The sequence below is a fragment of the Synchiropus splendidus genome, chromosome 8 (assembly GCF_027744825.2).
Source record: "Synchiropus splendidus isolate RoL2022-P1 chromosome 8, RoL_Sspl_1.0, whole genome shotgun sequence".
NCBI classification, from domain to species: domain Eukaryota; kingdom Metazoa; phylum Chordata; class Actinopteri; order Syngnathiformes; family Callionymidae; genus Synchiropus; species Synchiropus splendidus.
Window position 1 is genome coordinate 12,135,435 of NC_071341.1, and position 16,988 is coordinate 12,152,422.

At 41.2% G+C, this 16,988-nt stretch overlaps 1 protein-coding gene across 1 annotated transcript in view; it reads left to right on the top strand.

Moving 5' to 3' along the window:
- Positions 1-16,988, top strand: part of dner (delta/notch-like EGF repeat containing) — a 37,163-nt gene that overhangs the window by 5,601 nt on the left and 14,574 nt on the right. Inside the window, exons 2-3 of the mRNA XM_053874025.1 lie at positions 15,653-15,994; positions 16,075-16,172. Coding sequence (XP_053730000.1) covers positions 15,653-15,994; positions 16,075-16,172 — 440 coding nt within the window. The remainder of the gene's footprint in view (positions 1-15,652; positions 15,995-16,074; positions 16,173-16,988) is intronic.

Here is a 16,988-nt window from a genome sequence, read left to right on the forward strand (position 1 = left end):
AGTGATGTTTCTGAGAGGTACGAGGAAGCTCAGATCAAGGGGTCTCCACATCCTTCACCATCAATCCACAAAGGACAAGTGCAACGTTTAAAATTTGCCATGGAAGGGGCTTTGATTCTATTTTCCCCCTTTCTTTTTAAGACCACCGCTATCGTCAGATGCTTTTCCAACCGCACGACCTCCTCAAGTACCTTCAGGCCGTGTATCATCTTTATCTCCAGCCTTCATCGTAAAAGCGAATCGCATCTCTGTGCCTCTGCAGCTTCAATTTTCCCAGAGTCATGATGTAAAAGTCTCCTTCTTGTGTGGTGTTTTATGAGTTTGCTTATTAACTACTGTTGAAGGTGACTCTGAGACAGTTTTTAATGGCAAAAGGAAGTTCTAACTGAAAATATGCACCTGAAATGACAGAATTAAGAGATTAATATGTATTTAGAGGCTGAGATATTAGCGATTTATGAGTGTCAGTAACACAGCTGTAAGCATCAGTTATCGTTGACTGATTCTGCCCTGTTTTTTTAGGAGTGTTGTTTTGTGTCAGTGAAGCAAAACTACACCTTAGAAGACAGAGGAAACCCGAGTGACGGGCTGGTGAAGCTTCATGAAACAGTGTCTTTATTTTCAAAACTCAGTTGGTGGTGCTCTCACTGTTGATGTGTTGTGAGCTTTCTTTGAAAAGGTTGTTCAAATCCAAAGAGCAGAGAGACCTCTGAAAATGAGGATACTGTTTCATGAAGCCTCATAAGCCCATTGTAACTATCAACTGACATTCACTAAAATAAGGTTGTTTTTTGATCTTGGCTCTTTCTCTCCCTTGTTCGGTGGGCTTATGAGGCTTCATGAAGCAGAGGCTTCATTTTCAGAATCCCTGAAAATGATTCCGCTTTGAAATCTTTGGACTTGAACAACCTTTTCAATGAAACCTCACATAATTTTAAACTGAGAGTTCAACCTACATTGAAAATGATGTCACTGTTTCATGAAGCTTCACCTTCCCTGATCTACAGGAAGCCTTTTTTTGTTGGAGCGTCAACAAAACAGCCAAGAAAATGCAAATAATATATTTAAGACAATTTTTAAAATGTCTTCCTCCGGCATGCAAGTAAGAATTGATGATGGTGAGGCTTCATGGAACATTGTCCTTGTGGCAGAGATCAACAGGTGGCCTCTAGTCTCTAGTTTCATGACTTGTGCTGTGAGGCCATCACCACAATTCACTCTTTTCTTGTGAAAGTCAGACGAGGAAAGTCGATAAGTGGAGCAGTTACTCTTTATTAAAATGGAATTGTTTATAATAGAAAACCCCTTTCAAAGGTAGTTTTATAGCTGCTTACTTTGCAGAAGTCTTTCCAGTCTAATGCCAGAGAATGTAAAAGAGCAGAGTCCATATTTGTGTGAGGTAGCTACAGGGTGTGAGCAGGATTCCTCAGTCGAGAGAAACAGTGTTTCCATGACGCTTCATTTGGAAAGGAAATCAATGAAGACTTTCATTCCATTACACATTGGACGGCGTGTTTCTTTCTGACTGATAAAAGACAGCAGGGATGAGATGTATCGTCTCTGTAGCAAACAGAAGGCAGAGAATAAATCTATTAAACAAAGGTAATTCAGAACCCTATAGGCTGAAGTTTTTTGGTGAGAATGGGGAATATAAAAATCAAATAAAAATTATATTAGCAGCAGCTACAAAGGGGACTCATAAAATAAAGGAGCCTGCTGTCGGTACATTTTCAACCCCAGTTGACAGTGGATCAGTGCTCTCTTTCATGTTATGCTCTTTCATTTTATCATTTAAAAACTGGATCCTAGGGTGACTCTCGCTCAGCAGAAATTCCCCCCCACTCAGATTCTGGCATCTCACTGTTGACTGTAATGATCAGGTTTATTGTGGAAGCTGTCGGCGTGATGAGCCTGTGAGGCGGGAAAGAAACGCCAGTGTTTGCCCTGAGTGTGTGGGGATGTTGCTAAATGCCTATTATATGACAAGTCTGAGGGCGTGTGCGTGGATTAATACAATGCTCGTGTGTTTGTGAGAGTTTTTTGACAGGTTGATCATTTTTGTTATACTTTGATTTTATATTTTAAGACATTTAAAAGCCTGGTTAAAACCTGTCTTGCGCACAGGTAGTCATTGCCTTGAACCAGGGAAACCATCGCATTCCGTCACCCTTCCCAAGTGGCGACCCTTTTGCTGCCATTCATTGGTCGGCCCTCATGTAACATGATGCCTATTTAGAAATCCCAGGTTCCTAATAGTGCTTCAACAACATGTGGGTAGTTCAGTTCCTCCTGTGGCTTGTTGATACACCTCACTGACTTGGCTCTCGCTGGCTTCATCGGGGAGCAAGCTAAGTGCTTCAGAGATGGAGGATCGGCGTGGTAGCGCAAGTGAACTAAATGCTGAATATAATAACCCTTGGGCCATGTGTATTTGCTGGTTTGTTCTGATACAAAACGCCGCCGTACGTCGTCTGTACACTATCACACAAGTCGTCTAGTTGGCAATATGCTATTTAATGAAGTCAGCTGGGACACGAGCCAGTGCACTGGCGTGTGTACGCCGCCGAACATCTTGTCTTCGCGGCTCACAATAACTGGCAGCTTAATAAAAAATGCCTCCTGGTCTTGAAGCGAGGCTCCGTCAGACGGGTGAGCGAGGAGCGGCCGTCATCCTGGGGCGTTCTACACAGGGATTAGCTCGCATTAGCGTCCGCGTCTGTCTGAGCGTTGATAGGAGGCACGCCGTGTCTGCGGAGGACGGTCCTGCCAGTTTACCAGCAGAAAACATGGAGCTTTTGTTACAAAGAAAGTTGAGCTCAATAACGTAGCTGGAGTCCAAATAGCAACTCACTGAAACAAGCTTTAGTTGTATGTTGGAGTAGCGACTTTTCAGGCTAATGAGAGGCTTCAGTATGTTGGAGCGCAGTTAAAGAAGTTTTCTTGTGTTTATGTTTGCACCCATGGCCCCCGAAAAACATCCTCTTCCTCTTCAAGGAGATGAGACATGAGTCCAGTCTCCTCCCGCTGGCCGCCCCACATCATTGCTCTTCTCACATCTCCATGGCAACTAGGGACGGATCAAGAGCACATGACATTAGGAGGAACATATCAGCACTACTTCCTGCAATCTGACTTTGTAACTTCAGCGAAAAGAACAAATGACGTGGCCGGAGTGTTCCTGTAAAAGAGCCAGAAGGAGGTGCGACGAGTCGCCCGCGTTTATTCTCTGACTCAGCCTGCCATCATCTTGTCACGCTGGGACTGGATGTCCAAAGCACCAGGTTGACATGAGGAACATGATACAGAAAATGATGCTCTTATTCATACACATCCAATTCAGTTCACATGAACATCTACCCAAGTGAGGTGTGACATACTGTGGTCAGGCTGGCGGATACTCTCGTGTATATTGGACCCAGCCTCCTCATGTCAAGCAATTCTTAAGACGGACGTCAAGTTCTTCTCCTGCGTATCAAAACGGATGGTGGCCCTGTCCTCGCAGAGTCGGAATGGGAAGTAAAGCTTTTGAATTTTGGAGCAATGATGAAACAGCTTGCCACCACTGGAGACTGCCTGAAAGCTTCCAGCCAAACGTGAAGTCTTGTGTGCTGCGCAGCAGAGTCTGCAACTGTTTAAACAAGTGAACTGGAATAGGAAAGAGAGAGTAATGAGGGACACAGTTGGTAACAGTCTTTCTGAGATAGTGTCGCAGCCCGTGTGTGTTGAGGCTCAGTATTCACCGACTAGCGCAGAGGTTTTTTAATTTAAAGCTGTGACACTGGATGGTGGTGGATATTTAATATTTAATGATAGGCTTGGCTCATTTACACAAGGTGTTTTAAATCCAAATGTGTCTTTAAATTTGAGTTTACTGTTCACTATAGCCCAGGCATGTCCAATGTCCGGCCTGGGAGTCATTCACAGCCTCCAGATTTCACAGGGTGATAAAATGTGTCCTTCAACAAGACTGTAAAATACGCACGTATAAACTTGCGTATAAAAAGGCTTGAGCTGAAAAGTTGAGTGTCAAGATTAGTCTTAAAGTAATCGATGTCCCTCATTTCCACAGCATCAAATCTGGCTCACACTAAAAAACATTTAGCTTTTAGTAGCACCCAAAAATACTGAGATCATTTGCATTTAAACAAAAAACAAACATTATTGACTTGATTTAAATTCACACATTGAAATGTAGAATGAATACACCTTATTTAGCTACAGATATGGAGTTCATAAACTAAGTTTCAGTTTGAGTTTCAGTTAGAGCTGATGCTGTAGAATATAGTACGATAATACCTACATGGCGAGTCAAGGCTGAAAAAGTTAGCAGCCTTTAAAAGTGTTAGCTGAATGGAAACGACTGAGTGGCGCCTCTAAACCACATGCGTCAAACTCAAGGCCTAGGGGCCAAATCTGGCCTGCTAAGTGATCTAATGTGACCCGCAGGACTTTTTTTTTGTATAGTTTTCTTGCAGGCAAAATACCGTACTAATTCATGACTGACCAAACATTGCTTCCAATTGTAGTGGAAAATGACATATTGAGTTAACTTGCTGGGGAACTTGCTAATCTTTAGGTGCAGGAATGTGTTTTGAAACGGGACTGGAAATCTGGAGCTGGGGTGTTTTCAGTTGTCATGGTTACATCAGATGTCTGTTACATCCTGGCACTTAAGATTGAGCCTTTGGACTCATTATTCATACTCATACATTCTTCATTTTCTTCCTAATGTCCTATTGAGGTAGTGACCGGCTTGAAAGTGCATGAGGAAACTGAATTTTGAGTTTCCATATGTTATGTGTGCTTTCGCTAGTTTGATGCTCAATAGAGCATCAACACAGCTACTTTTAGTGACCTATTTATCACAGTTGCATTTGTAAGGTTTTATGACTTGCTGACCACCGTCAAATAACAATGACAATAATAATAATAATAATAACAATAATAATAATGCACACCCCAAAACTTACCAAACCCATAACAATAGCAATTCAATTGCGAGTTATCAGTATTTCAAAAGTCGTCCAGAAAGCATCCTCATTCATTCCCAACATGTAACTCATGATAGCGACTTACTTAACATGTCATGCAAGGATGTGCTCTGACGAAGTGAAAAACCCAGACTGATAGAAATGTTTTAGAAACAGTCTGCTTCACTCGTAACAATGAGTCACTCTGACTTTGGAATCATGAGGCATCTCCTCTGGAGGAAGCGGTGCAGCAGGCGGTGGGATGAGCTGTCACTGTCGCGCATCTGTCACTTCGATGTAGAAGCAAACAAAAGACACTTGACTCTTTATCTGTCACCGCATCGACTGATAAATCCGAGCGAGCCACAAGAGAGCTCCTGATCCATTTTAGTCAGAAACAAAGAGAGACAAGTGTGTCCTGGCCCCAGACGCCAGAGCGCCCGGCAGCCTGGATCTAAGTATAAATAGACAAATGCAGCACCTTCTCTTTTAAATCTGTTTCTTGGCATTCTCCCTTCCTCCTGTCTCCTGCTTCTCTGCATTGAGGATTTTTTTTTTTTAAGTTGAGCCATTTGTTGAATAAAAGCATGAGGAGCAAATGATGCCTGAAAAGCAAGTTATAGAAAGTCTTGACATAAAATGATAACTTGATCCATAAACATGAATTCCATTACCATATACTCTTCACTTTTCTCTCCGGTGTTTCTTTTTACGCTATTTATACATGAGGGAAAGATTAAACAAAATCTAGGTGCAATGTTTGTGTTCATCCAAAAAAAAAAAAAAATTCAACAAAGCAGCGTCTCTTTGAAGCAACTGGACCTGAGGAAGTTTGAAAGAGAGGTGGCAGGCTGGCGAGCGCTTTGATGTGCTGAGAAGGATATCATCATCATCGGTTTGAATCTAAAGCAGTGGACGCGATTGATCCCAGTCATTTACTGTACAGTCGAAGTTGGATCCTGGACGCGTTGCGAGCGTTTACCATCCGCTCACAGCTGAGCCCTCGCACTTGTTTACAGCTCAGTGTATAGTACAGAAGCTCAGAGCTGCTACTAGTTTTGATTCTGCATCACGCTATTTTGGGATGTTATCATGTTATTTAGTGATGCTTATTCAACTAGTGGTCAGAAATTGAATTCAAAGAAGCATATTTTTGGCATAAACGCATGATAACTGACAAAGTTAAAGTGGTCTAGTTTACATTAAACTCGGTTCTGGTCTTGCAAGCGCTTGATCATCCAGGTGGCGCTCACATGCGCACAATAACATGACAAAAAGCAAGAAATATATGATAAATATCACAAAATAGTGTTATATTATTGCATTATTATTATTTAGTTACAGAAATTGACTTCATAAACTAAACACTTAGTAGTGTTTTGCTCATTTAGAAGTCACAATACATTATTGAGTTTCAGTTTCGCTGTAGAATAGAGTCCAATAATGCCTACATGGCTAGTCACATTATAATGTGACATGCATCAAGACAAATGATTCTCCTCCAACAATAGTTTTGCCTTGCTGGCAGCCATGAATTTCCGTAGTGTTGCCATAGGAAGTGATCTGAAAAAAAGTCCTGTAGAAGTAGGACAACTTAACCTCAAAAACTGGATTAAAATTTACAGCTCGCTTTAAAAGTGAATTGCCTGAAAATATATTGTCTAACAGGTTGGTCTTTCAAATTCCAACTCACTGTCAGCGGTTTCTTAGCAGATACTCACCAGAGTGACAGCGTTTTGATCATTTGGATTTTTTATCATTTGGTTTTTTATTTATTTGTTTTTTATATATGGACTACAACACTTTTATGATATAATTTTTTTGTGTGTCTTACCTTTTATCACCTTCCTCCACCACATCCTCCAGTTCAAAGAGGAGACTTTTCAGCTTTTCAATCTAAAATACTTCTCCATCTTGATTCTCTGTCTAATACGCTCTGATCCAGTCCTCACCTGGAACTTTGCACTGGGTGACTAGAATCCTCGTAGCTGGCTCTTTTATTTCCTCCATGTTGCTGTTTCTATTTCTAGTCACCGACAGCCTGTGGAGGAATCTTATTTTAGCCATTTGTGCTGTGGACACAGGTGACTTGTCTAGTAAATCGATTGCTTGGCTTTCAGCTTCCTCTGCACACATACAGAGCCCGCATGACTCCAGAGGCTACAGTAATCCATCTGTGGATCATGTGCTTCATCCTCGCTCAGTCATGAAGGAAACAATAAACCAAAAAAAAAGTCAATCTGGAACCGGAGTTGACACGATACCCTTTCTCACACGGAAAACATGAAGATTCGGATTCCTTCTAGCAATATAACACTTATAACACATTTGCAAACATGATTTCACCCTCAATATTCGTTAGGTTTTTTTTTTTCATTCAGTTTCAAGGTGAAGCTCAAATCTTGCATTTTATAGTCAGCGTTTAGCTAAACAATAAACTTGACTTGTGAAAGTCATTGCATTGACATAGTACTTCAGGTATTTTCCCCTGACAATACTGAACGTCAGCATCACAGAAACCACATGTAGCCTTTTAATTTTTTTTTATGTTATTCTTCAAATCCCCCGGGAGGTCATTAGACGGCTCCAGAGTTCACTTTATCATCTCTATCAGGGTCACTGAAAACAGACAATCTCTTATTTATTTATAGCATTCAAAGCATCTGTTTCCCTTTCTTCTCATTTCCACCTAAAAAGCTGCTGCCGATGAGCTATTTTCGTGGAACAGAGAGAGTTCAGTTTGGTGCCCTTTCCATGGTGAGTTTACTATTGTATCATTATTGCAATACACATTTTCAATTTAATGCCATCATACACAGCTATACTAATGTATTAATCTGCGATTGACAGACCACTTGTTGTTGGAGTAATGGCGGAGATACTATTTTAATTATATTACAAAAAACAGTAATAAGCACCAGACAAGTGGCGTATTGTGTTTGGGTTTTCTCCGGAGTGTTGCTTCACAATCGTCCTGTGTCACTGTCAAGTGTGTTTGCTGATAAACTCAGCAGTAGGGCTCATTAAAACCCTTTCAGATGAAAAAAGTCTAAATCCAAAGTGAATTCAAACAACAAAAGCGATGAATGATTTAGAAGTTGCCAGCTCATTAAAACCTTATTTAGTGACAAATAATGCTGACAATGCAAAAGACAAGACTGCAGCGGCTGCTTAAGAAAATACAGCAGCAGGACGCGCGTCAACTGCTCACTAAGATGAATAGAAGCCTACAGCCAGTGAAGAGAAGGTGCCTGCTGCTGAAATCACAGTCATGTAAAGGTTACACCGGGTTTTAAAGGGGTATTTGCTGAGAAGAATACAGCTATAGAGAAAAGTTATGGAGAATTTTGCAGTCATTTGTTTATGTTGTCGCTCTATATTCCTGCAGATACTCACTTATTTGAGCTTTAAATGTGATATTTGGTTGCTTCCTTCTTCCGCTTCCTTGTTCCTCCAGACATTTAAACACAGCATGGGATAACGCTGCTGTAAATGCTGAGGGGACTAATGGTCCCTCGGTGAGAGGATCATCAAGCCTGACTTTGTCATTTCATGAATTAAATATCTGCGCACGCTCATTATTCACTGCATATTACATATAAAATTACCCCCAGCTGTATAAAAGTTTAATTGAGTTCATCTTGCTAATTTCTTTTTGACTGATTGTGAGGCAGTTTTCCGGCTGGCTGAAACCGAAGCGTGTTGGCCGCGAACCTACAGGTCTGTGTTTCACTGTCCTCATTTGTGATTCCTGCTGTATCTTCCGCTTCTGCTCCATGATGCAACACAGCGCGATGCTCCAGTTTCTCGATGTGTTCAGCTCGACAAATGCCAGCTTACACACAAAAAAAAAATATGGATCTAGATCAGCCACATCAATTTTTAACCCCTCTCTCATTAGTAAAACATGAAAATAAGAGCGTTGTCGACACGTCTCCGCTCCATAGAGTTAGTGGCTGCTGGTGGGGGTCGGGGTGGGGGGTGGTGGATGCAAGGCCTGGAGCTACAAAGTGTAGTCCCTTAGGACCACAGCAGACAACTGCGTACAATTGAATGCACGGTGGTAAAGTTTGGAGTCGCAAATAATAGCTTACAAAAACATAAATAGAAGAGGAAGGGTCCTCATTTTTCAATTGTGCATGAATAGAAAAAATGTAAGAGGAAAGATGAAGCCATATGATAATGAAAAGCAAAACAAAGATAACAAATCTTTTGCGGGTACCAGGGAATTGGCCCAGTTCGGCCAGAGATCCACATTCACATAAACAAGGCTTTTAAATGTTAGGTATTAGGGCAACTGACCCGAGGATTGGAACATAGAAAATTGCTCTATATACTGTTGGCATTGGCAGTGAGCAAAAATGTAACACAAGAAACAGACTGCAGGCGAGTGGGTAGATACAGTATATAATATCTGTCTAATGGAAAAGTTTTACAGGATATGGACCAAGTGGGCTGAGTATGTCAAACCTGATTTCATTTGACGAAAGATGTAACCCAAAGCTTCTTTTTCTGATTTTGTTTTGTTTTATTTGAAAATGTCTGTTCCGTAGTTCTGTTGCCATGTTGCTTTGAAAATCAATGAAAAGCAAACAAAACAAAACAGAAATGCAACACAGACAGTTTTGAGTGTGAACCCATTCAAACCACTTTAAGACAAGATGAAGTCAAACCCTGGAGACTTTTAATGGCCCAGAAGGTCTCAGACATGTTCAAAACAATGTGCGGAATTGATGCCCGATAAAAGATTAAAAACAAAAACAAACAAACAAAAGCCTTTATGTCGCAGCTTAACTTCATTTATTATGCTCAATAAATTGTTCAATTTCCAATGAATGTCGCCTCTGAAATAAGTGTGGTTTCTATTTACTACCATTAGAACCCAGATGAAATAGAAGCATGTGTGTGTGTGTTTTTGTGTGATTTTGTTTGATAGTAAATTTGAAAGTAAGCAGATGAAACGCTGATCCGGCTTTCAGTCTCTATCGAGAGATTCACTGGCATAACTGGCCTGGAAGCCTCATACTGTAGCATGCCGGAATAGTGAAAACCTTCTGACTGACTACAAAGAGAAAGTTGTGAGGGTGTCGGAGAACTTGAGGTCATGTCATCAGATCCATAGATTCATTTTGTTTCAGGACACTACAGTGAATCGAATCTGCTTCTATTCCCCCTCCACAGCAGGAGCTTTATTATAACCAGTGAGGGAATCTAAACACTGGTAAACAGCGCTGAAATAAGTGCTTTGTGTGATTGATAGTCTCTCTGCAGGCACCATGGGTCTTCCCAGGCAAATATTGGAAGTTGTGTAAGAAGAGAGAAATGAGGGTGAGGGTTGCTTCCCACTGCACAGCGCGGCATGCTAATTATTCTAGTGTTACCCCCATCTTCAGTCACCATGGCAACCCATCGTGATAGTTGTAACAAAAGTGCAGAGCAATTTCAGGCCACCTGCTGAGAGATAATATATCTGCTTTTTTCTTTTGTGTGTACTGTTTCCTGCCGACTGAAAGTGGAGTCAAAGTCAAATCGGTTCATTAATAATGGCTTCATTTACACACTCACACGTTCAAGTACATAATTCAGTGTTTTGCCTCATAATATACGGCGCCCTGTCCTCACTTTCGTCACCCGCACCTCACAGTTTCAGGCCATTTCCCCCCTCTGAGCCTATTTTTGGAAGTATTTAATGCTGCTGCCTGCTTCGATTTGATCATCTTTCTTTGTGGTGAGAGACCTCTGAAACATTTATAAGAATTTTAAACAAGCTAAAATATTCAATAGTCAACATTAAGCGGTGGTACCAAAATAAGAAAAAAACGAAACTGAACATGAACTATTCATACAGTCCAAATGAAAAATAATAAATAAATGATAAGAATAGTTTGTAAAAGTGCCTACAATTATTGCACAAGTTGACATCTTATTTATGTGTTGCCTGTCTGAGTAGAAAGTCAGCCTTTGTTATTTTATTTTATTTTATTTTATTTTATTTTATTTTGTTGACAGCACTTTATCATAAATCTTCCCTCACTGTTATTCGTGCAACCCCTGCCTGCACTCTCTCTCTACTACTCTGAATGACTAATCCCAATCACTACTAAATAACCGTGAACTGGCATTGTTGAATATGGAAAGTCATTTGATACAGATTTTCACATTATTTTAGTGGAAGAGAGGAAGTACTTTTTACAAACGGGTGGTGGATAATAGCAAATCATAGAGTAGTTAATACAGGATAAGTGGTATAATATGGATGTAGGAAGGTTGGCAGTATTTTAAAAGTCAAACAACTGGTCCCCAGACCACATGGAATGGGGGGCTCTCTTGCTGCCTGGTTTTGCAAAACTTAACAAAACCAAAGACCTGAGCTGGACTGAGGTGATATTTGATGCATCAATTCCCTTCTGGTTCTCATGCTGTGACTACACAGCTGATCACTGTCAGAATTCACTAGCCAGGAGAAATCACATTTTAAAAAATGACGTCTCTCTGGACATGAATCTGAAATTCCAAACCGCTGTTGATGCACACATTCATTTCAGTCACCGATTATGCTTTTTCTTTTGAAGAAAATAAATCCACAAAGATGTGCGTGCACCATCTAAAGACTGAGTTGTGTGCCAGGTAATTCTGAAGTACATGTCTATTTACAAGGCTTATGCTTCCAGATGAATGTAGCAAAATGCAAATGCAGGAGGTAGTTCCTTGTTGAATTTGATTTCTCGTGCTCTAATGAAATGAAACATCTCTTGAGAAACTTCAACATGCCCTGACCACAAATCACTCACCAAGAAAAACACCGCCACCTCTTGCACATAATGCAATTTAGCCGCTGCCTTTGCTTCGGGCGATTCCCTCCAGGGACAGACTCATAACTCTGGCTATCGATTTACCAGGGCCTCATGAGAAAAGCAACATACTTCTTTATAAAGTCCAGACTTCAAATGCGTTTTTCACTAAACAGTGCAGTTGACTTTTTGTATTTGACTCATACGATGAAATCAGTTTGTTGGTGCGACAAGTTACTTCACATAAACCAGGCGACAAACCATCTGTCTTTAGGGTTAGTTACAGCTAGTTGCAACTCTCATCTATTTCAAAATGATTCAATAATTCATGGCCACTTTTCGCTCTACACATACAGTGCTGTACAGACTCGCTGCTCCCGAACATGTGAGTCTAATTTCTCGTCTTGCATTATTGATGCGGGTCCAGTGTTTCCTGATATCAAATCTCATTTGTGAGGCCGAACTGTGGCATCGGTGACTAGTGTGTGCGAGGTGGGGTTTCACGTGTGTCTGTAGTTTTCCAACAGGTAAATGGATGGTTCCAATATCCTGAGGAGCGATGCTGTTCGTCTCTGTTCAGCTGCATCGATCCTCCCTCCTCAGGGGCCACGCAAATGAGCACAATCCTGCGCCGAGCAATTTATTTGGCCTTGGAGGATCTTTTTGTTCTCGGCACAGGTCTTTGTGGATGAAGATGAAGAGACTAATTTGGGTTATTAAGAGCTGTTAAGAGTTAATTGATTCACATGGTTGTTCAAGCCTGAGGCGTTTAAGCGTGTTGTCGATGAATACCAAGCAGGTTGCACCAGAAATAACACTGGCACGTGGTACTGTGATTTGTCGATGAGGGAGAGATATTTTTAAGCCAAAAATATTTTTGAAACTGTTGTTAATAAGCCAGTCTGTTGACATAGAAGTGGTTGTATCGGTGCTGACATAAAATTCAAGGCCAGACTCTCTGTTATGAAATAGTTTCACTAAACATCCCAACACAAACGGCTGCTTGTCATTCCATCCACTTCTACTCAACACGCTAAATTCTAGAATGCATGAATGCATTGATGTTTTGGGTGGTGTCGTTTTGCCATCACCATATTCTTCTACACTATTTAAGAGACCAAATTTTAGTTAACCTATGAAAACCTTCAGATCATTCTTCGCATATTTTGCCCAGATTATGGTTGCATAGGTAGAACTATTGAAAGGCATAAAAATAAACTTATACAGTCATTGAAATAGTCATTCACTGTGTATATGTACATTACAGTCAAATTACCAAATGAAGAATCAAATATTGAAATACTTTCCATAAATGCAACATACAGTTTTCATATATATCGAATTATACGCCAGAAAAGTTGGACATTTCAACCAGCCAGTTGCATTATTTGTGTAATTGTGTTCCTGATACTGATGGTTCAGGTGCCAAGCCATTTCCACTGCCATCATTGTGTCACTGTGTGCTGTTAGCCCAGTTTGTTATGTTCCACTTCCACTGGCGACACAATCGCCAATTTTTGCTAACCCTAACCCTAACCATCAAAAGCTATTCTCACCCTTGCTTTGTCCCAATATAAGTGACTTCTGGGAAAACATGCATCGCTTTTTATCCGAATCCAAGGACGACACCCAAAAACGCTGAACGTCTTTCTACCTATTATTTCATTCTTCGACTTCCTGTTTACACCTGGGGGAAGTCATGTTGGATTGTGAGGAGATTTTTGTTTTGAGACAGTTGAAGCGAACACAAAATACTTAAAAAAAACATTTGGTAATTACTTTTACTTTACTTTTACTTACTGTAAACACGTCATCTAAAGCAGGACCTGCTTCACTGCTGTCCATCATCTCCAAGACTGTCTCACTCTTCTGACATCTCCATATAGTTATATAGTTGAGTTTATAACGTGCAATCAAAATGCAGTTTTCCTCAACAACTTTCGATACCAACATGTTTTCACCATACAGTACTATACTACATATATCGGCGGAAGATGCTTGATACATTCACGGCACCCGGCACACATTGATCTAACCACATGCAGTAAATATGCCAGAACCAGTTCAAACCAACCTATCATCATGAACCTCCATGGTCCAAACTCTACAAGACCTATTCTTGATTTGTTAATGTCAACCACAGCTTTCATTCACCAGTTAATCCATCAGTCAAATTTGATACATGCCCAGATTATGCTGAATTTTATAGACGTCGTTTCGGGAAGTCTTTATTTTACGAGTGCCATCCATCTGCAGCCTTAAGAGAAGCTGCCAAAAGAGAAATGACAGGGTGACAAATGAAAAGATTTTGATCTGAAAACAAACATTGCAGGAAATGTCACGATGCCTCTCAAAGTCTTTGCTTGAACTTTAAACCGAGACGACTACAAACAGAAAGAGTCTTGAGCTTCGGGGAGAAAAAAAAATGTCACAACGACAGTAAAGAGAAGTGCAACTCTCCTCTTGTGTTTCCACTCCGAAATATGCAAATGAAGCTGCTCATGTGCAGCCAAGAGTTTGTTATTTCGTGCATCATTATCATCCGGCGTTCCGGCAGGACCTTTTATTTCTTTCATGCTCTTTATTCAAAGTGTTATCTGAAAACAGTTTAATTACAAGGCTACAACTGGAGAACGGTGAATCGAGGAGGAAACTCCAATACAAAAGACTACCTTTATTTGATACCAAACCAAAGCATACTACAGAGCGCAACTGTTGCAGAGACTGGAGATACTTTCGAGGCCAATAAATGGCTTAAAAAATATGAACATGAATTCTAATAAATAATTATTCTAACCCAAATAATAGCCAGAACTTTGCACCCCGATTGACTCTTTTTCTGACTAAACTAACCCCACCATTTTGTGAAGCTGTGTCTCTCAAGGTGCTTTCCTTTCTCCAGTGGCTAGTTTTGGTGGTAACTGACGCCGTTCAGACTGCCAAAATAAGTCTCTCACAATTAGACAGAAGGATGTGTTAATCTCTGCTGCAGACGAGTCTCTGTGGGAGCGCGTCTGGCTTTAAAGCACATTTATGTTTATACTCTGCAAAGCGCCCGTGCTCTGAAATGAAACTGAATGTGCTGGAGATGATGTCAACACTGAGCTCTGAAGGCTTTGTCCTCTTTCACCTTCAACATCCAGCTGCAACGCTTCCATCCAAATAGGATCAATTATTGATGAGGGGAACAAACATGGAGGCTGTCAGGGTGCGTTTTTGGTCTTTGCTGCATGAGGAGGGAGATTTATGTGAGCAGATGTTTAAACAGCAGCTCACTGTGAGCACTGTGGCGCGTGTGATTCAGTTTGTGTTCTATTGAGTGTGTGTTTGTGTGGACGCCTACGTACGTGGCCGTGTGTTTTTTGGATTGGACATATATATATTTTTTTTTGTGTGTGCATTCAGTATGGGGTTGTGTGTGTGTCGATCAAATTCGATGTGTTTTGATCTGTTGAGTGAGTGTGTGTCGTACTTTAAAAGTTTTTGCATTCCAAATCCATTAGAAACCTCATTCATGGGCGATTGAAAAGATCAGAAATGATGGCAGAAAATGGCAATACAGATTTTAGTTATAAAATAAAACAGTTTTTGGAATGACAGTTGAGCACTTGATGGCTGAATTTATCATCAGTGGTGCATCTGTTATACCCTATTTATGTATTATTGAGGCTGCAATGCAACATCTACATGTTCGAATTGAATGAACAGCCACGCTCCAAATAGCCTCAGTGCTGTATCTCTGTGATGCATCAGATAACAAAATGTCTCAGAGTTTGATGTCCTCACTTTTCCCTGCTGATTCCAAATGGGAGGTCAAAACTGATGGCGTTGCTCAGCAGGTTAAACCACAATATCAAGCCCTGACCTTGTTATTCCTTCCTGTGTCTTCAGTTTTTTACAGATCCTTGCGCCAGCAGCCCTTGTCTCCATGGAAACTGCAGCCGAAGCAACAGGGATGAGAAGGAGGCGACTTACACCTGCGTGTGCACCGAAGGCTACGAGGGGGAGAGGTGCGATCAAATCTTATTGGACTTGCCACCCGCAGACTGGGAACCGGCCACCCCCTCTGCTCCGGAGCTGGTGACAACCGTGGCCTCCGCCACCACGGTCACTGCCACTCAGCCACCACAGCCAACCACCGCGTCTTCCGTTGCACCGGCACCTCCCACCCTGCAGCCATGGCAACCCAAACCTGGCCAGCGAGTCCTGGTGGTGCAGTGGGAGGCTGACAGAGTGAGATAACTTTAACACTCGACTCAATTAAGTTGGGAGGGCTCTGGCTGAGGAATGTGTGTGTGTGTGGTGACTTTCAGGTGGTGGAAGGTCTGCACTGTCTGAGCCCGGAGCTGTGTGAGCTGACTTCAGGAACTCTGACTGTTGCTCTGGAGGTGCCTGAAGAAACAACTGTGAAGTAAGAACAGTTAAACATTCTGACTTGTCAACTTGATCTTCAGCTTGGGAAATGCCAGCATCAATAAAAATCATTTTGACACGGATGAAAAAAAGAAATGGTAAACAAATGTATTTAAAATGAAATGCACCCCTGTGATAGCTGTTTTTGGAACTGCTACACTGCCGGCTCCTCCATCAATGTCCAGGCTTTCATGGACCCATAAACAGCCACACTGTGCTTATTGTCAATGAATAATGCAGAAGGAATGCTGGAGGTGAAGGCCAGGTGTCCTTGACATTGGCCCGTATTACAGATGGTCAGCACGTCCCAGGGTCTTGATCACTCTCCGACTCTCAGCTATGAGTTAATCAACTGCTGCTGTTTGGATTTCATCCTGTTTATTTACACACACAGCAGACAGTGAAGGACAGCGACGCTACCGCCTCATATCTCAGGGAAACAAAACTCAAAAGTAACTACTGATACAGTGAGAGGGTGGAGAAGAAAGCACAGAATGTCAAAGCCAAAACAACAAGAACAAAAATGCCTTGAACCCTGTAAGCCACAAAAAGGAGCTTTAAAATGGTGAAAAAATATATTTTTTATTTATTTTTTCAAAGGTGTAATGTGAAGCTTTTCCGCTGAATGAAATTTCAGAATGAAAGTATGAAAGCTGACAGTTCCTTACTTGAGATGAACCAACAGGTCGTAGCATCCTAGCCATCTAGTTCCAAACGTGACTCCTTTTCATTACTTCTGCTCTCATTTTAACTGAAGAAATGCCATAAATCCATGTATGGAAGGATTCAGGGTAACTCAGTTCCAGTTTTGACT